At 42.6% G+C, this 26,036-nt stretch overlaps 1 protein-coding gene across 3 annotated transcripts in view; it reads left to right on the forward strand.

Annotated features, from left to right (window-relative positions):
* The first annotated feature begins 3,196 nt into the window (after nt 1-3,196).
* The window catches only part of nlgn3a (neuroligin 3a), a 100,119-nt gene continuing 77,279 nt past the window's right edge, over nt 3,197-26,036 (forward strand). The window contains exons 1-4 of one of the 3 annotated variants that reach the window (XM_008301942.1): nt 3,197-3,871; nt 4,984-5,043; nt 15,063-15,122; nt 23,000-23,149. In XM_008301942.1, coding sequence (XP_008300164.1) covers nt 3,400-3,871; nt 4,984-5,043; nt 15,063-15,122; nt 23,000-23,149 — 742 coding nt within the window. In that variant the 5' untranslated portion in view covers nt 3,197-3,399. The remainder of the gene's footprint in view (nt 3,872-4,983; nt 5,044-15,062; nt 15,123-22,999; nt 23,150-26,036) is intronic. The other 2 variants (XM_008301943.1, XM_008301944.1) reach the window with 2 other exon arrangements.

Raw genomic sequence — 26,036 nt, forward strand, 5'->3', positions numbered from 1 at the left:
TGTCGGGGCGTAGGAGTACATTTGGCTCTGTGCTCAGACTTTTATTGCGATGCAGAGATCTCTGTGCTGTAGGAGAACAAAGGGTCTTCCACAGTAAGTGTGCACGGCTGTGGACAAACCAGAGAGGAATTAAGTGTTTTCTTCTACATATGGGATCTGTGAGGGGACAGCTCATGTGTTGTACCGGTGAAGTCATTTTGAATAGTGATGAATAGGCGTTGGACCAGCAGAATTTAACATGTCCCATTAATCAGGGACTGGAGAATTGGGGAGGAGGGTGTTAAATGGCATGTACTTGGTGGATTGCCGTCTTGCATTAAGGGCTAATAACCTGACTTAGAGTCAGCACAGCAACCCCCCTCCTCCTCCTCCTCCTCCCCTACCTCCTCCGCCTCCATCACCTCAGTTGTATTTATTACGGGCTGCAAGGCCACGGTGATGAGACGATCAATATTTCTGGGATGATGAGGGAGAACTCATGCAATCTCTCTCTCTCCTTCTCTCTCTCTCTGTTCCTCCCTTGGCAGTGCTTCAGCAGGTAGAGAGATCAAAGCAGAGAGGACCTCTGAGATGCTGCTGGAGAAGAGACTGATGAAGTCCTCTGCGCTGTGTGTCCTCTAAACACACACACTCCATCACACTGTCCTATGTCCTTGCTATGTCCTGATTAAAAAGTTTGACCCGATGTATTTTATCTTGAGCAGAATTAGTGTTATCGCACTTATTCCGCTGCTGTGTGTGCAGATCTAAACAGAAAGGGCCTCGGCTAAAATTGAAATGGAAAATCGTGTCTCTGTGTACCTTTGGGGATTTATAGGGTGCCCTTTTGAAAACCTCCTTTTGACGCACATCTTTGTCTGTTCGGTCGATCAATATGTGGAACTCTTTATCTGCAGGACTTCTAATGGATCACAAATGTGATCGAGTTTAACTCAAGTTTAAACGTTTTTTTAAAGAACACCCTGACATCTAGGCCTGGACATTACGAGCCTGTCATTGAAAGTTGTTGGAACTTTTTTACAAGTTTTACTGAAACATATTCTACCTTCATGAATGTGGATGAAACTGCCTTAGTTGAATTGTGTTGCACAAAACTAAAAAGGGTTCCCAATAATTAGATTCTGATATGTAGTTACAGGGATGGGCAACATGTTATAGCATAAATGGGGTGCACAAATGATTAGACACACCTGTACAGGCAGGAATTTGTGCAAATAGAAACTTAATAAGACTCATTTAGATTTGAATCAACCTTGTTCAACCTTGATTAATTGTAATAAAAAAATGCATTTGATTCTCAAAGTTTGAATTTGAATTTCTCGACCTTGAATAATTGTAACATGATTTGAAATTGAATCTCACAATTTTAATTTATTGGACTGAAACTGAATTCAAAATATATTGAATACGCTTGAAACAGAATGTGATATTTCGAAATTTAATTCAGTTACTTTGAAAGTGCAGTTTGTTTCATGCTGAAAATTCAGCTCTACATTCAGTTTTTTGTTAAAGATCCAGTCTCAGTTCTTACTCTGTGCCACACTGCTGGGTCATTGAGGAAGAATGAAATGCAGCAGCACAACAAACTACAACCTCTAAAACCTTCTCCGACACAGTTTGAGGAAAGTAAGACACAATAACATTGATGATAGTGGTATGCAGTGCAAGGCTATTGTATTGTGTTTTTGTGAGTCCATTCTTGTTGAGCTGTCTTTTAAATTTCATTTCAAGTGTTTGATATTATCTGAGGCTATGAATGCTGTCGAGTAGCGCCGTGTAGTGTGCTATTGGTGTATGTTGATGTTGTAATGAAAGTCTTTTTAACAATATACCATTCACATACATCGTAGTACCTTCCAACGAGGAATATGTTAATCAAGCCTGCTGGGTTTTCTGCCTCTACTACACAGATCCTACTGAGCAGGGAAGGGACTTTGTCAGTATGACTTTTCTAGCATTTTGAAGCCTTTGCCAGCCCTTGGCCCCCAGCAATGCATGCCTTTTAGTCCCCAGATTGGATGTGGATGGCTTTTCGTGTATTATTACTAAGCGGGTGCTCGGCGTGCCAGAGTCGCTGAGCAGAATAGTCCAACGCATGTTTCCATTTACACGAGCATCGGCGAAGGTGGTATTTACAAAATGTATGCATGTAAGTATGTATGCTTTTGATCTGAAGTGAGCAATTGCATGTACCACTAAGCATGTAGACTCCACCGGCAGGCTATCTGCTCATCCACGGCTGCAGCAGATGGGAATAGCTGCCTAGCGATAACAGCACCTCCAGGAACGTCAGGATTGCTTTCTCTCAGTGGTTAGGGGCCCTCCAACGGCTGCTGATACATTATAAATCATTTACACAGTCATTTTGGAATGCAATATCCTCCTCTAAATGCTGGCTTTTCTTCTCCATTGTTATTAGAGTGAACTCTGCAGTAGGCACACAACGCTGAGGGGGACCCGAAGCCGCAGAAATTGAAAATTGATCAGGCAGTGTGGGAAGGTGTTGTCGCTGGCACCACTGGTTCACCCTGGGACTGTTGATTAGCATTTACAGCGCTGTCACTGGAGGCACCTGTGCCGCCTGTAGCTACATCCTCCTCTGCCCCTTCTTCTGTTCATCCCAAAATGTGATCTCTTGTAAGAGCAAATGAGGGGGATGAAATTTAATTTCTACCTTGTTCATATCTACACCAAAGGGAGATGTAGGAAAATGCCGCACGACATTCAGCAGGACATTAAATTTTTATCATATTATTATGTTCCTGCGTGTGAGTCGTGCTGCTGGGTTTTGCCTCTGTCTTTGCTGTAAATATTGCTATTCCTTAACAGTAAACATAAATGTCAGCCTTTGAGCTAGAAAGTAATTACCTTCTGACAATTGATGCCTTTCACATTTCAATTGTCCTATTAGCGTTATTAGGCACATCTTGACAGGTTGCCCAATAGTTAATTGCAATATCCAAATCAAAGGCAGGTTCTTGATTATATGGATTAATGATAGCACTAAGAGCTCTGTCATGTTTATGTGAGCTGCTTTATGTCGTGACAGAAAAGGACTCCACAAGTCAATAAAAATGACTGACTGAAAATGGGAGCAAACTGGTGGGTTGTCAGGGAACTGTCATTAATTTTCCTGTCCTCTTCTTTTTTTTTTTGCAGCACCGGCTAGAAGATCTGACGAGCGGAGAGAGGACAGTGAATAAGGTCCTTGCTGCCGAGAGGAACTGCAAAACTGACTTTCTCTCATCGTCTGTAAGCCGGTGGGCTCCAATATCACAGCTGATGACTGTCCCTCAGGTGGCTGGACTGCAGGGCTGAGCGGGAAGCCTGAGTGTTTGCTGAGGGGAGCGCCCCGGCTTGTATGTTGGTCACTTGCACTTGTAGTCGCTCGCAAGGACCATGTGGTTTTCTCCAAGGAGAAATCGTTTCCCCTCACAGAACTGGCACGGCGCCCACAATTGCACCAATTTCAGCGTGTCCTTGTGGGTATTAAGTTTTTGTTGGTGCTTTGCGGCTGTGAGGGGTCAGAACTACCACCCCACTGTGAACACGCAGTACGGGAAACTCCGAGGGGTGAGGGTGCCCCTGCCTAGCGAGATCCTGGGGCCCGTCGACCAGTACCTGGGGGTTCCGTACGCCGCCTCCCCCGTGGGAGAGAAACGCTTCATGCCCCCGGAGCCTCCATCTTCCTGGTCGGGGATCAAGAACGCCACCCACTTTGCTCCAGTCTGCCCCCAAAATATTCACAATGCTGTGCCAGAGATCATGATGCCAATATGGTTCACCTTCAACCTGGATATAGTTACGACATACATACAGGATCAACACGAGGATTGTCTTTACCTAAACATCTATGTTCCAACAGAGGATGGTGAGTGTGTCGCGGGACGAAGCCCAAACTCTCCTCCTCTTCTCTCCTGTCTCTACTTCCCACTCCTTCTGTCTTTTCTCTCTAAAAAATGTTGTGCCACTTTTGATTTTTTTTGCGCGGAGCATGACCTGTTGTCTGGCGCATGCTGTGTCCGTGTCCATCATCTCAACCTCCCATCTTGACTAGATCTTTCATTTAGTCTTTTCATCAACTCTCCCCTTCCATGCCACTGTTAGAGGTTCCTCTTTTGATGACTAAATGACTTCTAAATATGACTTAATAAAAAAAAGAAAAAAGAAAAAAAAAAGAAATCTAATCATACAAGAAACAGATTGGAAATACTTGGTGCACCTTCCTACCCTCACTGTCTTGACTGTTCTGGGGATATTAGCAATTAGTAGCCTGCTTCATAAGTGAATGATCTTCTGTAGGGTTGGTGAAATATTCTGTCTGGTACATGAGAGGCCTGTGGCATCAGCCTGACCTATGTAAGACCCTTTACTCTCCTTCCTTTTTGCCAGTTTGTCTTTGTGCAATGTAAAATGCAGGGACCGGTCTTGTGCAAAAGGCAAACATAGATTGGGCTCTTCAATGACTCGCAGTCCTAAAAGGTTTTGATTTCTAAATGCTGACTCTTTTAAAAGGCCCCCATTATCCACCACTTGAAGGAGACCCACACAGGAAAACAGGCTTGAAATAAGTGCTCTGAGAATCAAATGGGCAACACCAAATAACACTTCCACTTATCAGATCAGACTGTGAACTGCAAAGTTTTGCAAAAAAAATCTAGCCTCTCTGCCTTCTGTGTGGCTGTAATGGGTCTTAAATAGAAGTGCATGTGAATATGGGCTTCTTGTGTCCCAGGGTGCAGCAAATTCATTCCACCATTTTGGAATATTTCTGCAGCAACACCCCAGTTACTTTTTCAACAGGTCCTCTGTTGTACTTATTGTTGATGAAGACTGGGAGGGTGGGAGGAGGAGGAGGAGGAGGAGGAGGAGGAGGGAAAGCGGGAGAAGATGGGGTCTGACTCAGTCTGAGTTGTTGCATGTCACATGCGATCTTTTTCCAGAGCTCTCTGTTATTTTGTAGTTTTTCCATTCATTTTACAGTCAAAAGAATATCCAAGGAATGTGCCAGGAAACCCAACAAGAAAATGTGTAGAAAAGGAGGTATGTAACAAAAAAAAAACAAGCAAACAAACAAACAAAAAAAAAAGCCAACACGGGAACGAAAGGGAGGAATTGAAAGAGTGAAAGAGAGAGGAGAGTGATGGGTGCATCCTTCCAAAGCCGGCAATATCACCAACTATCAACTCCCAAATCAAAGTGCTAATTGGGATGAACGTGGGATTTGTGACTCAGATCAACCTTGTCATGAGTGTGAGAGATGAGTGAGTGGCTGTGCTGTGTTGCATTTGTGTGTGTGTGTGTGTGTGTGGTGTGTGTGTGTGCATGCTGTCGAGTTGTTTTACTGTGAGAGTGTGAGTCAAGGAGTGAAATTGCAAGTCCATAAATAAATAATGGAACTTTGTCAAGGAATAGATTGTGATGTGCAATAACAAGATGTGTTTTATTTGTTTATTTTTTATACAACATTGTATGGCTTTTTCATGTTTAGAGTGTATTATGTGGTTAAATACAACTGTTGATTAAATCAGAAGCATGGGTGCTACGTCGAACAATAGTCTGAATGTGCAACCATAAAAATTTGACTTGGTATGCAAAGAACTTTAGTCATGTTTCAAAGTGCTTTGACAGCACTTAAGACACCAGTTTATTGAACGTATTTGTCAAGTGCGACACCTGAAAGCGCCAGAGCCTCAGCCATTGATTTAATTTACACTAAAAAGTGGAGGGCCACCTCTCTCTTAAATTTATTATTCACAATTGTTCAAATAGAAGGTGGTGGGATATTTTATTGGCGTGACAGCTTTCATCTATCCATGTGGCAAATGCTCACACACAGCCATGAAGAAGCACAGTCCAATTTCATTAGCAACAGCTAAAATATCACTGCTGGTAACAAAAGAGGGCTAATTTTCTGCGTTTGCCTGAAGGCGCTTTAGGCCCCTCTGAGTAGCCTTAAGACTGTGATCCTGAGCGTTTCTCAGTAAAGATTCAGTTTCAGCTGGGAGACCTCTGCTGTTGATTTCCATGGAGGCAGGAGGCAGCCATTGGCCTCACTCTGTGAGCTCGTACATTCTGCTTTGGTAAACCAATTTTGTTAGAGACAGACTGGCCCTTCAGGCACTTCTGCTTCTGAATTAGTCCCAGTTGTGGAATATACACAGAAATATCTATTTAATATTCCCCTTCCTGTTGGATTTTTTCAATTATCTTCCTTGTGTTTGGTAATGAGAAAATGGTTTATCATAAGGTTCATATGTTGGTATTCTTCACATGTAATTGTGCAGAGAGGTGTGTAGTTTCCCTGTTGCTAAAAACACAAAGTTTGTAATTTTCAGTCACGCTGGGAACTCCTTTTTATTTGAGTTACACCTTTTTTTTTCTTCTTCTTCTTCTTTTTTTTTAACTGCTTCTACTAATCTTGGCTTATGTTGAATTAGCTGTGCAAATGAAGCATAATTTATCCGTCTTAGGCAATGTAGAAAGCAACCTCTGACGCATGCTTTGGTTTTGGTTCAATGTTTCCAACAAGGAAGTTTAAGTCTTGTTTGACAAATTCAGAGTGAACAGTCCATCAGTTCCCTCATTAAAGAATTTAGGTTCCCTGCTTAAATCTGTTCCATACAATTCTAAATATATATATACATAGAACTCATGTGAGTGTCTGTGTGCACAAACACACAGAGGGTTGTATGTTTGCAAAGCTTTCAGCACAGACTTGTCTAATGTAGTAGAGTCATACACACTGTGCGTATTCAGTACTAATAACATCTCCACTATCAATTTGAAATTCTGTAAGAAATATTGATTTTTCAGAAAAAAAGTGTGGTATTTTGTTCTTGATGAAATGGTTGTGTGATTGTTGCCAAGCAACAGTATGCAGTTGTGACAGGAGCAGAGTAAATGGCCCTCTTACCTAGCGTGAAGCACCTTTGCTGCAGTAGTGACGCTGATCAAGTGACAGAAACGCATCGTCCTCAAACCCATTAAAATGCATCTTATGTGGTCATAGTAAGATTGTTGTTCATGTGAGGCAAGATGTGTCCATATGGTGGCTGATACAGTCCTGTGCACGTGTAAGAACAAAATGTTCAAGATAGAATTTAGAATGGTAGTTAGAATATATAGAATTTGGTTTTAAGTGATTAATTCTCATCTTACAATTGAGAAAGTCTATTCTGTAGATTCAGTGCTGTTAGCATCCTGTGGGGCATTGAGCATGCAAACCATTTGATGCGCTGATTTCAAAGATGTGGCTCATTTTCCTCCATTAAGCGGAGGAAAAGCCCTTAAACCACTCAGTAGTGCCCTGACAAAAGATCAAAGACGAACTCATTTTTCAAAAAATAATAATAATAGAGGACTCAGTATAAAATTGTAGTAGATGTCCATTTTTTCTGCACCAGTATGGTTGGTTTGTTATTCAGAGCAAGGGTTGTGCAGCTAATTTTGACAGAGCAAATTCAGCAGAGCATCTGTCTTTGTTCACAAATGTTTACACTGGCCGAAATGTAATTCAGAGAGAGACCGTCCCCTCTCTCGCTCGACTCGCGCAGCACATATCCAAGATGTCCGAGCAGGTAGTGGTTGAGGTCATGTGGAGGTGATCTAATGTGCAACATCAGCACCGTTGCCCGCTGCTCCCTCTCTCTCTCTCTCCCTCTCTCTCTCTCTCTCTCTCTCTCTCTCTCTCTGAAGTCTCCTTATAGCACGTCCACAGCGCCGAGCGGTGACGGAGCTGGAGACGCTGGAGCCTTGGTTATATCACTCAGTCATTTTCTCTGCTCTGAGTCAGAGTGAATGGAGTGAAGAGAGAGGGGTAATGATGTGCGGGGACACAGCTAAGCACTATTCAGCCTCAGAGTGCTAGATTGGCTTTAGATGGGTCAATTTTGTGAGGACAAACCCTGATGAGGTCAATCTTTATCTTTAACAGAGCTCTACATTTTTAAATTGATTGACAAACTTAAAAAAACACACACAAAAAAAAAGACCCGTGTGATTTTATCACACATCCTGTTGATGAGATCCTCAATGAGATGGAGCCCCGGTGATAATACGCACCCACAGTGCTGCATGCTGTCTGTTTATATAATATGCATATTATTTTCTACAGGGTTTTTACAGCATGTCTCTTTCCCTGCTTGTAACCTGCTTGTAAAAGCTGTCCTTAGAGCCCTTCACACTGGTGTCTGAATAACACTGCTTCTGAGAGACACTCTGAGATCAACCTTCCTGACTCCTAAATTCATCCCTCATCATGAGTCTATTTGAGATAAGTGCGGCGAAATCTGTTGTACGTTTTGGCTTGATTTGGACCACTCAACTATCATTCCTATGCAGCCCTCATAGGCAGCAGGCTGCCATGTGTTACCCAGCTCAGTGCCAGTACTGAACAGTCCGATCAGTTGCCAAACCTGTAGATTAACTACCCCAGCAGAAACGTGGGACATTTTTTCCTCTTACCAGATGACCTCCAGATGCTGGAGAGCTGTGAAAACTGCAGAAGAGCCCCGATCCTGGTTAGACTGCGGCAGGGCCACGGCAGACAGTAACACACCATGGTAATCCCGTTGGTTGGCCGACTCAGCCCTGCCTCGAGGAAGGAGGGGCTGCTCCCCGAGTGCTGCCGAGGAAATCTGTACGCCAGGCAGACAGGGCGAAAACTTTCCAAGAAAACAAGAACAAATATTGGCTTGTGTGATTTGAAAACTGAACAGATACCCTCCTTCCCTTTGTTTTACTGAAAATTACTCCTATGAACTTCTGCGATTATCTATGTGGGCTTGTTGATGACCCCAGTGAGTGAAGGCTGCAGCCAGCCAGCAGATGCAATCACACTGATTTGAGATGCAAGATGTGACCTCAGCAGGAAGTTTCTATTCACAGGCCTCCTGCTGTTGTGCTGTCCAGCTTCCACAGTCAATCCAAGGCTCAATATCTCTGTTCTGTTCTTTGTTTATCCCAAATTAAAAAGGAAAAGCGGACACAGCCTGTGGAGCCCTAAAGCCCATTTAAAGAGGAAAACACAATTTGTTGCATCTAGTCTCTCTTGTTAACAGAGACCTCGCTTCCTCAGCCCCATAAATTTTGAAAGTGGGATAAATTATTCACGCCCATGTCTATAGCTGTGCGGTAATATATGTGCCATGTTATACACATTTTTCTTAAAAGTTCAGCCTGCCATATTTGGCAAGTTAAAAAATTGAACAGTGCTTTGACACACATCATGCATTTATAATGCAGCACCTGTCAGTGTGTTTGGCAGGGATAAAGAGGTTAAAGGTGCCCTGTGAACTCTTCTTGTAAGTGAGTGTTTCTCACTAAAACGCTTTGCTTCTGTCCTTGAAGTCTGAGAAGCATGTTGGGTGCGATTCTTTCCATATAAACCATTAAAAAATCTGATTTTTGAACATTTTAAATCATGCATTGTTTACATCCACTTTTGTTCCTTGCAGTTAGAATCTTTACTGCCTTTGTTGGAGCTTTGATGCTTTTCATGGTGACTTAATACCACCAATTATTGGTAGAATAAACGACTTGCACAGCCCTGTTTCCCCAAAAATTACATTCTTATACAACTAAGCTACATGCAAGCTTATGATTACATTTAAATGTATTTTCTCCTGGAGTACATTTGTTTCTAATCAACATATCTTATTCTTTCAATGTTGCTCATTTTTAGCCAATCAATCATACTGTAATTTCCAGACTATAAGCCGTTACTTTTTTCACACGCTTTGAACACAGCGGCTTAAACAATGATGCGGCTAATTTATGGATTTTTAAGATTTTTATGAAGACGAAAGTGACATTGAGAGTGACAACGAAAGAGAGACTGAGGAAGTGTGTGACGAAGTCAGTCTGAGGCTGTTCAATTCCGGAACTGAAGAAGACGACTTTAGTGGTTTTAGTGCAGGAGGAAGATGAAGATAGCGATCAATGACTTTTCCTGGCAGGCTACTGTATTCTTTTTTTTTTTCTTTTTAGCCAGCCAGGCGCTGTTCGGAAAAAAAGCATTTATGGTACATATTTGTGTGTGTTATCGGTACGTAGTTAATTAAAAGTAAATATCTCATGTTACAACGTGGACACCTGCAGCTTATAGACAAGTGTGGCCTATATATGTAAATTTTTATTTTTTTTAAAGTTAGTGGGTGCGGCTTATATTCAGGTGCACTCAATAGTCTGAAAACTACAATATATTAGATGGGGGTTGGATTCATCACCATGGTAACCTAGAAAAAGGAGAAGAACCTTTAACCATCTTGTAAAATTATGTATGTTAACCAATATTTTCTTGAACATAACTGAGTAGATTTAATAAACTTAACCAAGCCTCTAACACGTAGTCGTCATTGTGGATGGTTCAACCAAAGCCTGACATTTGCAGTTCTGGTGCCTGAACCGTACTCCTGGATGAAAATCCTGATGCAGACTTGTAGTATGCCTCCAGCCGACACTCGTAGTGGCTGCTATTTCACAGTCTTCCGGTGCATGTCTTTCAAAATGTAAATGAGAATACAGTATAGTTGTATGGGAATGTAATTTTCAGAAGACAGGGTTTGCACTGCAACACCCGCATGCTGATGTGCATGCATGTGTGTCCTCAAGCACACACAGGATACGAAACAAAACACTCTCCTAAAAATAACTGCAGTCGGTGCTGGCAGCTTCACAGTGTACCTTTATTCACCTCTGGGTATTGTTCTCGGTTTAGATTTTAAAGCTGTCTATGGGTTAAGCATTTACATTTTTGATAGATGTTTGACTAGATCGTCTGGTTTAGGTGTTAAAGTCTACATATGCGCATTTTTCTGTCTTTCATTAGCTTTGAGTCAGTCTGAAATCATCAATGATGCATAGCTGAGGTGCAGCGCTTATTTAAATAACGGCAGTGTTCGCCAGATGATTAAGAAGCTTAACGCTTTGTGATTGTTTTTTTGCAGCATGTTTGTGCAGTCTAGTCATTTTCGCCTAACGTGAGGGTAAAAAAAAAAAGAAGCACTATTAAGGCTCAAGAATAGAGGAAAAGAGACCCCAGTGTGTCAGTTTGCCTCCATATTCAGAAGTCTGTGGTGGACGTTAAACTTGTCTCTTTCCATTATCAGGCTGTAGACAGGCAGAAAGACAACTTGGCTGCCTTTTATTTGTTTTTTGTTTTTTTAAATTTTATTTTTGGGAACAGCTGAAGCGCAGTGTGAGTTTTGGCTGTCCTTTACTGCAGGATTACAGCCTCCTTAACCTTTTAGCTGCATTCTCCATCATTCTCTCTTATGTGTCCCTCCCAAGCTGTTCCTTAACCTCTGTACTGAGAGACAGATTGAGAGAGATGGAGATAGACAGGCAGAGAGAGAGAGAGAGAGAGAGAGAGAGAGACAGAGAGACAGGAGGAGAGACAAATCCAGGCACTCTGAAAGAGAAAAATGGCCACCTGAGGATTAGAGACTGAATATAACTGCTCTAAATTGTCAAGGCTGCAACATTTCACATTTCACTAAGTCCCTTTCCACATTCTGACCTTTCTGATATTTAACTCCAAGGCCCATCTATTGTCAGCGAACCTTTTTCCAGCAAAGGAAAGGCAGTTAACATTCAGCCCTTCCACGATGTATTGAGTGAATTGTGGATTCAGTCAAGAAGTCTCTGGAGCCTGAGAAGCGCTCTCTATCTGTATGTCCGTATGTGTGTGTGTGTGAGCGCATGTGTACGTATGTGTACACGCCCGGGTTTATTCATGTAAACCGCAACAGCCAACTACGCTTTTGTTTGCAATTTCATCCTGTTGAAATGTTAAATTTCAATACCCTTTATGTAACAAGTAAGCCCATCAAATGCGGTTTCTTTGAACCCGATTTGATAAATGCGACAGGTTTCTATTTTACTTGTCAAGAAACATGAATAATAGCTGTTATTCTAGATGCCGCCTGTTTTGAAGCCATGCAAATTTCGCCTCCTGAAGGCCGGCTATGCAAAGAAATTCTTCAAATTATTGTAGTTTTGCTTTAATGTCACAATCCTGTACTTCAAAAGATCCAAGGTCAAATATAGGCTCGCTTGCTGAGTCACTGCAGATGTCACATGTTTGCGGTTCCTGTTATAGATCCAGCATTTAACACACACACACACACACACATGGGCTCTCAGGGAACACAATTCAAAGTGACAGAGCTTCCCCGCTGACACCTGCCATCCAATCTATGCCTGTCTAAAGCGCTATCACTCAATAACCTCATTGTTTTACCACGTCAGGAACACAGTGAATGCTGGAATAATTGTAATTGCTAACAAGCCTTAAAGACAGGTGTTGAAGCTGGTGCAACCCTTTTATTTGTGTGGTGGCTGTTAATCATCCCGCTGGTTTCCTGTGAAGCCTACATGATAGGAAATGACATCTGATAACTTAATGGTTGGTAATTCCTGCACGAGGAAGCTCCTGATTGGTCTGGCTATGACATTTTCTTTATCTTTAAAGTGCTATACCTGCCAAATGCTAAGACTAAGGCCATTTTCAGATTGACACTGGCGCTGTGTGAAACATTTCATTCACTTCAGTGAGATCATTGTGTTGGCATAGCAGGGGTGCCGACACAGAGGTGCTCCAGAAATATACCCTTAAACCTCGCTCAACTTTTTCGCGGCGGCATAATGCAACATCATCCGGCAAGGAGCTGCACTGGCAGACGCTCATTCCAGGTTGATGGCTTTGTAGCTTGAACCCCATATTTCTCGTTGATCTAATACTCTTAACTGAGGTGCTTGGATCATATTTCATCACCTCGCTGGTACCTGAAACAGCACACCTTCACCAAATGCAAAATTCCGACTTATTCAACCGCCATCCACATGATGGATTGTAACCACTTTGAAAAATATATATAAAAAGAAAACATTTGCCATAAAGCCAAGAAAAAAACGTTTGTTCTTACTGCTAACTGCGCTTTTTTTTTCCTTTTTTTTTTTAACTGCTAACTGCTTACTAACGTCTCATTGCCGACACAATGGCAAAAGTAATTCATTTCAGCTTGAAGTTGTCACAGAGATTACACAGAGATTATGTTCGCCGGTGGTAAAGCTCATAAAGCATTGCGTTTGCACTGCATTATTCATTACAGCCCATCATACACAACTGATGAACACACTGAACAAGGTCAAAGTATAGACCATGGAATCAAAACATTCAAAAGGCCTCTCCACTTCTAAGCATAAATGTGAACGGTAAATGTCACGACACTCAGCCTTTTACATTATGCAGTTCAGCGTGTTGCGTCTGTCAATTAACAATGGATGAGTTTTAAAACAAGACGCCGCTTTTATTCGTATACAGCTTGTTTGAGTGGCGTCTGTAAGGCCAAAAGTTTGTTTGCTTTGACCTCTGTGTGTGTTTTACAGTGTCCTTCTCTGACTCCATCTGACTGGCTGAATTTCCCACATGAATGCCAGAAATAGTTCCCTAATAAGACTCGTGGCGACGGCAGATGCAGATTCACATTGTGAACATTCAAAGAGTTTTTGGGCACTGATGCATCATGTGCCTTCCACATCTGAATTTTTATACAGAACGGCACTGTTTGTGGTGATTAAGACCGTCCCCCACTGATCATACAGCAAAAATTCATGGTCCTCAGGCTGTTACTTATCTTAAAGAACAGGAGGTTAGATTTTGTAATGACTTTACATGAATGAGACCAGAATTTCCTATAGTTCGCAAACTATTAATTGTCTGCTAATTGATGCTAGTAGCAGTTTCAGGCAGGGGTCAAGCCCATCTCTGCTAAAAAGAAAAAAAAAAACATTAATCCAAGAAGACATCATGCTCTTGGAGTAATTACTGGTTCTCTAAATCCCATCAGTGACTCAGCCTGATATATTTTGTTATTAATTTGTGTTTCTACCGGATAATTGATTGCACTGGAGGGAAAGTCCAAGGTCAAGTAAAGGTTTCAGATTTACTGTATCAAACATTGTTAAAGAGAAAAATCTAGACTCACCTGGGAGCTGGATGGGAGGTCAAGGTCTCAGTAAAAACACTTTAAATTCTTCAACAAAATACCACATTTCTTTAAATTCTGGTGGAAGCTGACTGATGCTAGTACCCCATCAACTAACCAGTAAATGACAGGTCAAGGCAGTGCTTTCACACTATTCTTGTACACAGTGTGCAGCAGCCCCAGGAGGCAGGTTTTACACGAATTACCTACTGTTTGGGGCAAAGAGACGAGCAGAAGTAACTGCACACATCACTGAGTGCACATGATACATGCAATCTAGTGATTTATTCAGATTTCAGTATCTCGAGGGAAGTTGCAATCCGGCACACGCTTTTGTTGGTAGTTTAAAACAGTTTCTTTCAGCAGCCGTATGCATCCTGATTTTAATATTTTCTTTTTAGCTTGCCGGTAATGCCATTTTTTTATTTTTTATTTTTTTGTTAGCATCAATTTATTTGCCTTTTTATGGTCTCTTTAACTGGATGCCCGAGTTACAAATTGGTGTCAGGTGCACATTCCAAAGAGACATTTAGTAAAGTCTCATTTATATGCGCAGTAATCTTCCAAAGACCAAAATCTGAATTAGATACTGTAGCTGTTCATTTCTCGCGACAGTCTTTTAAGGTAATCTTGTTGTTACCTAAAAACCTGTATATTTATTTTGTTTATTTATTTATTTTTTCCTGGTAAATCTGAAAAAACAATTTTCCTGAAAATGCCAGTGGTGTATGACTCTGCTACAAATATACTTCAATCACAGTGGAGTGTTGTTTAGGTTAATTTATGCGAGGTGTGTTTTTGTTTGTTTGTTTTGTTTTTACTCGATGTAGGTTTTTCAATTTGTATGCTATTAAAAGTGTTTTTTCTCTTATTGTATCTGCTCTCTGTGCGAAAACAAAAATGATGTTATGGGAATGTATTTAAATTAACAGTGTTATTATTATTATTTATATGTGATTTCAATTACTACTCTTATTGAAATGCCTCTTTTTTTTCCCATCTCTATTTTGCCAAACATGCTATTTTGAATTTCCCTGTGCCTCTCTATGTCTCTCCCTGCTTCAATAACAGGGGCCCATGCAAAAAAACAGGGCGAGGATTTATCGGATAACGACGGTGATGAAGATGAAGGTATTTTCCCATGGTGAACAAAGATGGTGCATGATTTCCTTCTACAAATGTCATTATTTTCTGATCATTTTTGGATTTTCTTTGATTATTTTTTTTCTTTTCTTTTAAATTGCAAATGCAGTCATCAAGCACCCCTGTCACATAGAGCAGTGTTGTCAAAAAAAAAAGAGTGCATGTGAGTGAATGTGCTTTGTTCCTAAGCATCTTAAATTCAGTCAGTGAAAAGAGTGTTTGGCTTTAGAGTCAGATAGGATCTAGCCGCTGTCTAGATAACCAAGCCCAGGTTGAGTAATTTTAATATCTCACATAGCGACTGGAGCAACTGTTATTACAAGAGGAGAGTCCGTCTTCTTAAGGTGTGGCCAGCAGCTGTATTGGTGGCGATAATGGCAGATGGAAAGTGAGGCAGTAGTGTAATATCAGACTGTTCACCAGGTCTGCCAGCAGATTTAGATGAGGAGCGGCAGTTCAGGAGTGCTGCTGGAGAGGATTAGAGGCGAGAGGTGTAGAAAATGGGAAGTTGCTGCTCAGCAATCGCATTGTTCACTTTCCATATTTATCTTGGGATATTCCTGGCTCAGGGTGGATCTCTGCCGAGATTAGAATGAGAGACGATTCTTGTGCTGCAACAGAAACGGCTTAAGTCTCTGAATCTAAATCAAACCCTTGATATCGCTCCGCCCTTGTCTTCCTTCGCCACTGTAGGGTAGGTGATGCAAGCATGATGTTGGGTATCAAGGTAAAGCCTTTGATTCATGCTCCATTTGTTTGTTGTGGACAGATTGGAATCTTGCGTGTTATGTGTACATTTGGTGAACAAGATTTTGCTTTATGTTTGGAGCGAAGCTGTTAGGGACCTCTGCACATGTTTAGTGCATATGGACCGTGTATTTGGCAGCGGAGAGGACACGTCACGCTAAATTGCCGTATCTTTTCATTTATTTGTCTTGAATGTTGGCACAATGAACGGTAGCTTACTGTGGGTCCTGCGTTGGGTTTTACACCCAGCTGGGTTCTTTCCAGATGTTTAAGAGTTTGCAGGGAAGCGCCTTCCTCTTTGCCAGTGGGCTCTTCTCTGAAGAAGAAGCCTCACGCTGGCCTTGATCACAGAACAGGAAGCGTTGCCATGGCACCACCTTGACACACAGGTGTTTTCTCATTCAAGCCCAGGGCGAGCTGTTGCAACTGAAGCCAAATTGCCGTCAGTCTTCGATTTGACTGTGTGTATGCGTGCACAGGTTTTTCTTCCTTCAAGCAGGCCCACATGCGTCAGTATGTAGCCCTAAGTCCGTTTAAAATTGCTGACAAGTGCCGATCCCTTTGTCTGGCAAGTCTTTGCATGCGTACACAGTGGCTTGGTCTCCAAGCTGTTGTGCTAGACTAGCCTCACTGAAAATGTGACAAGTCTATTCTTTACTGAGCGCAACTAATGCTATTTACAGAGCATCACCGTAGAAGCACAATACGGTCCCAACAGAATCTCTGCCACAGCACTGTAACTAATGCATGTGTGACAGAGTTGCCCATCAATCCCTAAATATGATCCAGAAGATTTTCATTGTTCTGGTGAATATGTCGAACTGTCATGGCCCGACATATGAAACCAGTGTTCGGGGACACCCTTTTGTTCCTCTGTAATTCCTCCCACAGAGAACTGTTACTTTGGTACAGAAACAACTTTCCTCACTGAAGGATGGTAGAGTACAAACCACAAAGTCCTTGTAAGCTGTCTTACATACTACCGCTCTCACAAGTATCTGTAATATTATTGCGGGTAATGGCAGTCTCCTTGTCTACAGTTAATGTACTGCACACATTACCAATGAGAATCAAACATTTGTATTCAAGTTAAAGGGCAAGTAGAATCAGAACACAAGCAGAACTCCCACTCTCTCACTCTCTCGCTGATGCACCACTTATCCACATATTCTCATTCAGTTGAGAGAGCTACTGTCTTGTCTGGTTTCTCTGTCTAACCCCCTCCATCTCCCAGTCTGTTCATCCCAGCATTACCATGCTGTCTCAGTTGGCAGTCTGTCTATCTGGGCTAATTCGCTCCCCCCCTTCTCCAAAATATCTGAACTGCCCTCCTCTCTGTTATTACCCTCTAGACGCGTTTTGAAATTCTAATCCAAATAAATATTGCAACAATAAATGACTTCTTTTTTTTTATGGCCAAAGAAATGTAACATATGTGATAGTAGTAAGATATACATTTACAATAAAAAGACTGTGGAACAGCCAATAAAAGCATTCAAGTGAGATGAAGAGATAAGCAACATGAAATACGTTGGGGGAAATTTAATACCTTTTAATACTGCATATTTCTTTCTGTCTGCTGGCTGTCGCTGAGGCTGTCCCTCTTAGCCTTTCTGGCTGTTTGTCTCTTCCTGTGTCTTGCCGTCTGTCCCATTGTGCGTCCGCCTGTCTGAGCAACAGTCAACCCCCTGGCACCCCCAAAGTGCATTCAAATTCTACACGACGCTCCCTCCAGCAACACAGGCGTGTGGGCCAAGTTGCTGTGATTTACACCAACCCACAATCAAGACTCAATTTTACAGAGGCTGTTATTGCACTGTAAAAGGGAGTGCAAGCTTTCAATCACCTACCTGCTGTTGTTAGATAAAGGTGGGCATGTAAATAGAGGAAGTGAGGCTGTGTAGGAGCTAAATCTCCCAGGTGGAACACGGCAGTGGTGCCAAGGTACTGTGCCCAGTGATAGGCAGGGAGAGGCGGCCGTCCCCACTCCACCTCTAGAGTGTCTCGCACCACTGCTGCCTCAGCCCTCTCCCACTGATGAAAAATAGATCTGCGTGTAGGTCTGTCATTTGGCACTTTGAAACTCTAGTTCTAATCAAAAAGGATGCTTCCTCCCAGCGTGCACGCACTCAGACATGTATACTCACGTCCATTATATCAGTGCACACATGCACACGCTTGTTCATATAAACAATGCTTGCATCTACAGCTTGGAGGCAAGCGCTGTTTAGAAGACAGACGACAGACATATATATACGCAGACACACACACACACACACACACACAGACATACCAGCACTCTCCATTGCTGCTGTGCCAGGGAGCAGAGCTGAGCTCCACCTGCCTGGGTATTACCATTAATTCCATTGCACAGGCCTGACTGGATCCCCATCCAGCAAAGCCCTCAGCTCAGCTCAGGCAGCCTGGAGAGTGGTGAATCGACAGTGGGGGCAATTCACACACCATTCTCTACATTCTGCCACTATTCTATTCTCTCTGATGTGGCAGCGACGAGGAATCATGCCCCCTTGAAGCCCATTTATGCAGAGATCTTTGGAATGCTGCTGCTCAGCTTCTTTCCAAGATAAGCTTTGCTGCTAATGGCTGATCCACAAGGGCATCATTTGAGCCATTTCAAAGGATGGGAAAACCAGACTGTTACTGTCATCAAGTTTTTTTTTTTCTTTGTGCTTTACTCTTGAGTGGCATGAAATAATTGGGAAGGCAAAAACATGGGGGGAAAAAACGAAAAAAAAAAAAAACCCCACTGCCTTTACATATTCTGAGGAATAGAACAGAGATAGCCTTTGAATTAGTTTACTGAGACACTTTGACTCTTTCCTTATTCAATGCCACAGCACGTCTCAGGGGTTTGTGCACTTTAATGTGTTTGTTGGTGTGCTGGCGTCAACCTTCAGTGCGTTTGTACAGTATATTGTCAGCTTTTGTGGCTTGCACTGAGGACAGCAGGCTTCCTTGAAAGACTAAAGGGTTACCCCTCTTTCACTCGGGGAGCAAACAGCTGTCTGTGAGTCTTAGGGATGACAGCACCTCTACTGCTTCCTCCTCTCATCTAGATCCAGGCCAGCTACAGAGGGCTTTGGCTAATAGCCTCGTAGGCTTCCCACGGTGTCTCTCCTTTCATTTTACTCAGCCAGCATCTATCCCCATCCCTCTTTTCTCTATCCTCATACTTATACACTCTTTCTGCCCTGTTGCCAACATCATATTTAGCGGCCGCGGAGCACAAAGTCACCTTTGCACAAAGGTCATTTCTCCCATTACATTTACTTTAGCGATGTCAAGATTCATAGTAGAGACACACACGCTCACACAGACCCAACCCAATGTTCAGATTTTCTGTCTATGCAGGTACACAAGGCGTCAGTTACTCAGAAATGTCAGGTGTGTTGTGGAGAACACTGGAGTCTGACATAGTTGAGCTATAAGGTGTTCTTTGTCCCACCCATCCCATCACTCCTGATGATGTGCAGGCTCTCAAAGTCCACTAGCTTAAAATAGCAACAGCTGTGCAACAGTTTTTGGTTTTTTTTTGGTCCTCCCTGCACTGTCTTTTGTAAGTCCAGAATAGAAAATTTGTCACTGTGTGTTCCTTCGCTTCAGCCTATTTTCCTCTCCGAGGTCTGGCTACACAGTGCAAGTTCATTTGGTTCACTTTTAAAGGAATATTAAGCAGACATCCGGTGACATTCAGAACACTGTCAGTGACTTGTACATTGACATTAGCTGCTGTATAATTTGCTGTAATTACACCGCCTGTTTTGAAGCTCCCCAGATAAACTATATGCAGTTCTTGAACGTGAACATGGGCAGTAATGGACTTGTCATGAGCGAACCGTGAAGCTTGGCCTGACAAGAGAACTACAGTAGGGTACATGTCATGTCCTGCCACATCAGGACATTGTCACCCGTTCCCCCCTACCTCAGACCTCACTGATAGCCGCTGACAGCCACCATGTTTCACCAAGTGTTGACACAGTGAATGCCACCGACACTTATCTCCACTCGCCTTTGTCCTGTTCCACTCCGGAGTGTCAAGGCCGGTTCTGAGGCGCTTAACGTCAGATATATGACTGACTGCTTTCAATGGAGTGCGAGGCAAAGGACAAAAAGGTGGAGGTACAGGTGGAGAGAGAAAATAAGATAGAGGAGGAAGGTAGGAGTGCTTGGAGCCCTCCTGGTGGGTTTCACTTGCAGCAGCAACACTTAGAGGCTCAGCTCAGGCCTGAGTTATGCCTCCCACTGACACTCCAATCAGTCCATAACCACTGTGAGGTACCTATGAAAGGTTGTGCCCCTCAGTCCCTGCTAAAATTCATGCCCTGTGATATATTTGTAGGTGTGACTGTCCCTAGTGTCCAAACAGAAAACCGTTGATTTATCTATTCTTTGTGCGATTTATTTCTTCAACTCTTCTACAAATATTTGCTTTTTTGTTAATCTGCGCTGGGAGTGTGTGAATGTGTGTGAAGTAGATGCTGCATGAGCTCACTTGAGAGGAAATATGCGAGAAAACTGATGTGTTACTGTACATAAATTACTTTTTCTGTTCAGCTCATTCATCATTGCACATCAGCTTTCATCTACATTTCCATCATTTTCCCCCCCCCCTCTCTCATCTCCAAAACATGAGTTTATTTGTCTTCTTTTAAAAATATATATATATTTTGAACTCATTGTGCATGGAGTTGTATTGCAAATATACCAGTTTGTGCATTAATAAACATATCTCTGTTTTGTTTTTGTTTTTTCCTACCACAGCTCTGTGCTAAATCTCGATGCTATGAATATGTGTGTGTTGATGTAATGATGTGTTTGCCTCGGAGAAGTAGTGAATCAGGAAGCAGCCTTTTGAGGTAGCCGCTTAGTCACCTGTTTCGCCAGATTAGGCCACCCACAGTGACCAATAAAACTCAAATCTGATTGGTTAATAAGAGCTACTCATCTCATTTCCTCCGAGTCATGCCGTGCCACGGTAAAAAAAAACCTATCCAGAGATGATAATGATTTTTGTCACTGTAAACCAAAATCCAATTGGGATCTGTTGCATGTGTCTGTGGCTCTGACAACAAACCAGTGTCAGTGAGAACTGTATATCACATCTATGTGACACCTCCCACATCAGATCAACTCAATAAATAGATTAGAACAAGTGAAGCTTCAATGTTTTGTGTCGCTCTTCCGAAGGGATTTAACTGTTGTCATGGAGACACGATGTGAATCAACAAAAGAGGTGACTGATAACATTGACATGACTAATCTCTTTTTCTTATTTCTGCCCCCTGTTCCTTCTTCCTCTCTACCATTCTCTTTGTATCTGTGGCCCATTTGTTTGAATAGCTTGTGTTAGGATATCGTTTTGCTGCCCTCTCCCCCCCTCCCTCCTCCCCCTCTCCTCCCCTTCTCCCCTCTCTGACTGTACTTTTCATGCTTTCTCACCCCATGCATCCCCCTCCTCCTCTTGTCTAAGATAAGTGTGTGCATAGAGAAGTGTCAGCTATAAATCACATTTCACTGTGTAGCCTTCTCAGATACCAGCAAGATAAAGGAAGCCGTAAATAAAGCCACATCATATACAAGTTATTGCTTTGCTTTTAAACGTAGCAGGGCCATGAATAACCAAGGGAATAATGCGAATCGAGTCTAAGCTCTGCTATAGGGAGTTATGGGGGGAGAAAAAAAAAAAAAAAAAAAAAAAAAAACTTGTCGCTACAAAGTGCATTTTAGTAGTTGTCCTGTGTGTTTAGCATGCTAATGTGATGGGGGGGGTGCATAATGACGAGGAGAGCCTGCAGATCGATGCAGATTGGGCTGTGCAGGATGTAGTCTGCGATTAGCTGTTCTTCAGGATTTGAATTTTGGCTCTCAGTCACCATAGCAACCAGAATACAATACCACCCTTTAAATCTGAGCCCATTGCTTTCCTTCTTTTTTCTGCTGTCTTTATTTCATCTTTCCCCTTTTTCCTGCTTTTACTCCCTTCTCTACACCTTCCTTCCTTCCTTCCTTCCTTCCTTCCTTCCTTCCTTCCTTCCTTCCTGTTTCTGCCTTCCCCCCCTCCCTCTGTCTCTCTCTCTCTCTCTCTCTCTCTCTCTCTCTCACTCTGTCTTCCTCACTCTTTGCCCTCCTACCCCTTCTCATTCTCACCACTCTCAGGGCTTAGAGGGAGAAAAGAGAGGCAGGGAGTTGGACAGAGATGGAGGGAAGGCGGGAGAGAAACGGGGGAGAGACAGGGGAGAGTCTGTGAGTGAAAGCGATACAAAGTGAGGGAGGGGAAGGCGAGAAGCTACACAGAACGACGGGGGGAGGTGGGAGCAGGAGTGAAAATGAGAGAGAGTTTCTTGTCTTGTCTCCCAGCTCTCGCTAGCCAGTCAGTAATTCAGTCTATTCCTCAGACAGAGGAGGCTTTTTTCTTCCCTCTACCTCTGGATGTGCTTTATCTGGCTGGAGTGTCGCTCCAGCTGGGTATCAAACCCTGCTTTGGGAATAAAATAAACAACATTTTACCGAAACTGAAGGAGAAATTTAACTGCCTGCAATTCCAAGCAGGACTGGGCAAATAAATTGTTGCAGCATGATAGGCCTGTGTAAAAAGGAGGCGCAAGGTAGCAATGTGTAATTAGCCAGTGCGTTTTCCCCTATCACTGTCAAGCCAGATTAGCCTTCTCCCTGCTTAGGAGATGTGTCAGAGTACCTCTCTCTTTATTCTCCCTAATGGCTTCCTGCGTGTCTATATTAGGAAGGGGGTCTGCCTCCTGGAAGGCAATGCAAAACAAATGCAAACCTAATAGTTTGGTTTATAGGAGCCAAATGACTAGCCACATTTTCAGCCGAGATGGCCGATTACTATAATAGAGTTGAACTCGACATAAAGAGTGGACATTAATTTGTTTCCCATAGAGCAGATAGCATAGAGCATTGCTTCCATTTCCATTAGTAGGCCAGCAGACTGTGCGATTACAGCTGGTATCTGGGAGGTGAGCTTGTCTGTTTGTGGCCACCATGTGCTGTTACTGCTGTAATCTGAATCTGAGCTGACCCTTGATCGGAGTGGGTGGACGACAATGTGAATGTGTTAATGATGGCCGCTCTTGCAGACATACGAGACACCGGGGCCAAGCCTGTGATGGTCTACATCCACGGAGGATCCTACATGGAGGGGACGGGCAACATGATCGATGGGAGCGTCCTGGCCAGCTACGGAAATGTCATCGTTATCACTCTCAACTACCGCGTCGGAGTCCTCGGTAAGCATCTTTTCCTCTTTTTTTTTTTCCCCCAACACCTTCACCTCCTCCTTCAAGGACATTTTTCTGGGGCATCTTTGTAGGGCACCTAGGTGTAATGAGCACTGCTGATTGCTACATCAAAAAAAAAAGAAGAAAAAAAAAGAAGTAAATACAGTGGTTGCTGTGCTTCTTGTTGAGGTGCTTCTCATGTATCAAAATCACGGTAATTGAGTGGCTGAATGTGGGGTTTGTTGTTGTGACTGGGGTTTAGAATAAATTAAGAAATTATTGTAATGAAGATGAAAAAAAAAAAATGATGAGATGGGCGTGATGCAGGAGCGACAGAGGAGAGGAGAAGAGTCTGTTTGAGAGAACGAGAGGTTCTCTCCGAGTTGCGGTTGGTTGCAGATTGACTCACACAGCTGAATCCTCTTTCAGACACTTGTGTGTGTGTGTGTGTGTGTGTGTGTGTGTGTGTGTGTGTGTAGAGAGAGAGAGAGAGATGGAGTGGAGACACACAGAAAGAAAGAGAGGGAGAGCGAAAGAGAGCGACAGAGAGCTCCATGGAAACAGCTGCAGCAACACAAAATGGAGTTTGTTAGCGTGCTACCCAAGCTTTGTACCTTTTCCATCCATCTTCCTGACACAGTTGATTTCCCTTCTCACTCATTTATTGTATTTTATTTTTTTACATTTGGAGCGGTTGTGGACCAACTACAAACACTTTGAATATAAAATGAAATTTCCGTGTTCTTGTTGCATTCGTTGAAAATGTTGCCTCAGATTTGATCCAACTTGTTGGCAGCCGTTTACATGAAGGATGTGGTTGGTGTTACTCTGTGTTTGTTATTGTCAACAAATCCTGAGAAAAGACAAAAAAAAAAAAAAAAAACCTGCTAATTTGTAAATCTGTCGCTGGATGATTTTAGATGTCTCAGCCCAAAGCCAACTGGTTCCAACTGAAGACATACAATAACAAAGCATGATATATTTATATTTTTAGAAAACATCTGAGGACTTTAATCTTTAACACATGTTCCTAAAATTGAGAGGAACTGTTTTCATTCAGTGTGATTTTGCCGCTGGTCACAAGCAGCAACACTGAGTGATGAAAATGTAGCAACTGGTCTGCAGCACTAAACATGTTACTCCTATAAGAAAGGCTGTAAAACTGTGTTGTGTTTTTTGTCCCTTCATTCTTTTCTATTGACCTGCATCCACATGATGTTACTTCCAAATTATAAGTCATGTGATTGGCTGGTTTGTCTCGCAATGAAAAATTCCAATTAGGCAGCATAACTAATTGGTTAGGTTTAAGAAAAAATAATCACAATTTGGGTGAAAATGCGAGGCTGCTAGCAGTGTCGCCTTGCAGCTAGAAGATCCCTGGTTCGTGTTCTGGTCAGGACGCCTGGGATGTTTTTGTGTGGAATTTGCACGTTCTCCCCATGCACATGGCTTCTCTTGGGGTTCTCTGACTTCCTCCCACAGTCCAAAAATATGTTGAGGTTAATTGGTTAATTGATTCTAAATTGTCTGTAGGTGTGAAAGTGAGTGTGCTAATTAAGTGGTGTATGGATAATAGATGGATGGATGGATGGATGGATGGATGGATGGGTTAAAATGCACCCGTGCAAATGCTAAACACAAAGCTCCTGTGCTTTTCCAGGTTGCTATGGTGACGGTTCCCGCCACAAGAACAGCCGCTTAGAAATTAAGCATCTCTCAGTTTTGCTGTTGTAAATGATGCATTTAAGTGTAATACTGAACCAAATGTAGCGTAACGGTACCACAAATGCACAACAGTTAAAACAGAATCAAAAAAGTTATTGTTGGTAGTTGTTGGCCCAAGGTTGACGTTCACCCCGAATCTTCCACATACTGGGTTGTCCGCCACTGGTGTGTGATTGACAGCATGAGAACCATTGTAAGGTGCTTTGAGTAGCACTAATATAGGAAAGTGCTGTGTAAGTGCAGACCATTTACCATTATCTAGCATCGGCCACTCTAAACTAATGGTATAAAAAGTAAGGCCGTAGCAGCAAAGAACCCTTGAGTGTATTTATCTGAGCAATATACATTTCCTGCAGGAGTATTTACAGTTTGCTGCAAGGTTAACAGTATATATTGTAAATAACCTATAGTTCCCGTGTTCATCATAATGAAGACATGCAACCAGGAGGTGATTTAATATGATTTTATTTATATGTGGCATTCGCCCAGTGGGAGCACCTCCTGGCTCCTACAGTGAGCCATGCATAACAAGGGGGATGTATTTTGGTAATTTTGCTAACAAGGGGTATGACATCCCCCTCTTCTCCCCTCAACCTGCCTAGTGCATGTAACTCAGCGGAACAGCTGGCTCATTGATTTTTTCATTGTTTTTGAACAACAATGGAGGTCTGTGACACAGAGAAAGCTATATCTGTGACTCTTGGGGTTGGGGCTTGGGAACGCCAAAGGGGTTGCTCAATTAGTTATTGAACAGTCACTGGATAATTAACAACTGTACACGACTACAACCTGTGACAGGTTTAACCCCCTGATCCCCATGGGTGTTTTTTGCTCCTGCAACATTTTTACTTACTGTTGGCTCATTTGTCACTGCAATACAAAGTGCTGCACCTCTGGGGAAACAAAGTAGAGAGAACAGAAATGTCTTTTGTGTCGTTTAGCACCGCTATAATGCCTTAAGTTATTGAAAAAAAAAGAAGCTGAATTTATTTGGTGATGTATTTGCAAAATTTAAAACAAAAAAAATGCTCTTTTTCCCCAAGTGTCCACAGGTGGTACCAATACTGGAAATAAATGGTACCCCTACATTTTATATTACTTTCCATCCCTGTCTCCTATCTGCTGTGTGTAAGCACAGCCTGCAGTTCAGCCCAGTTCATCCAACAAACTT

The sequence above is a fragment of the Stegastes partitus genome, unplaced genomic scaffold (assembly GCF_000690725.1).
Source record: "Stegastes partitus isolate 25-593 unplaced genomic scaffold, Stegastes_partitus-1.0.2 Scaffold1735, whole genome shotgun sequence".
Classification (NCBI taxonomy): Eukaryota; Metazoa; Chordata; class Actinopteri; family Pomacentridae; genus Stegastes; species Stegastes partitus.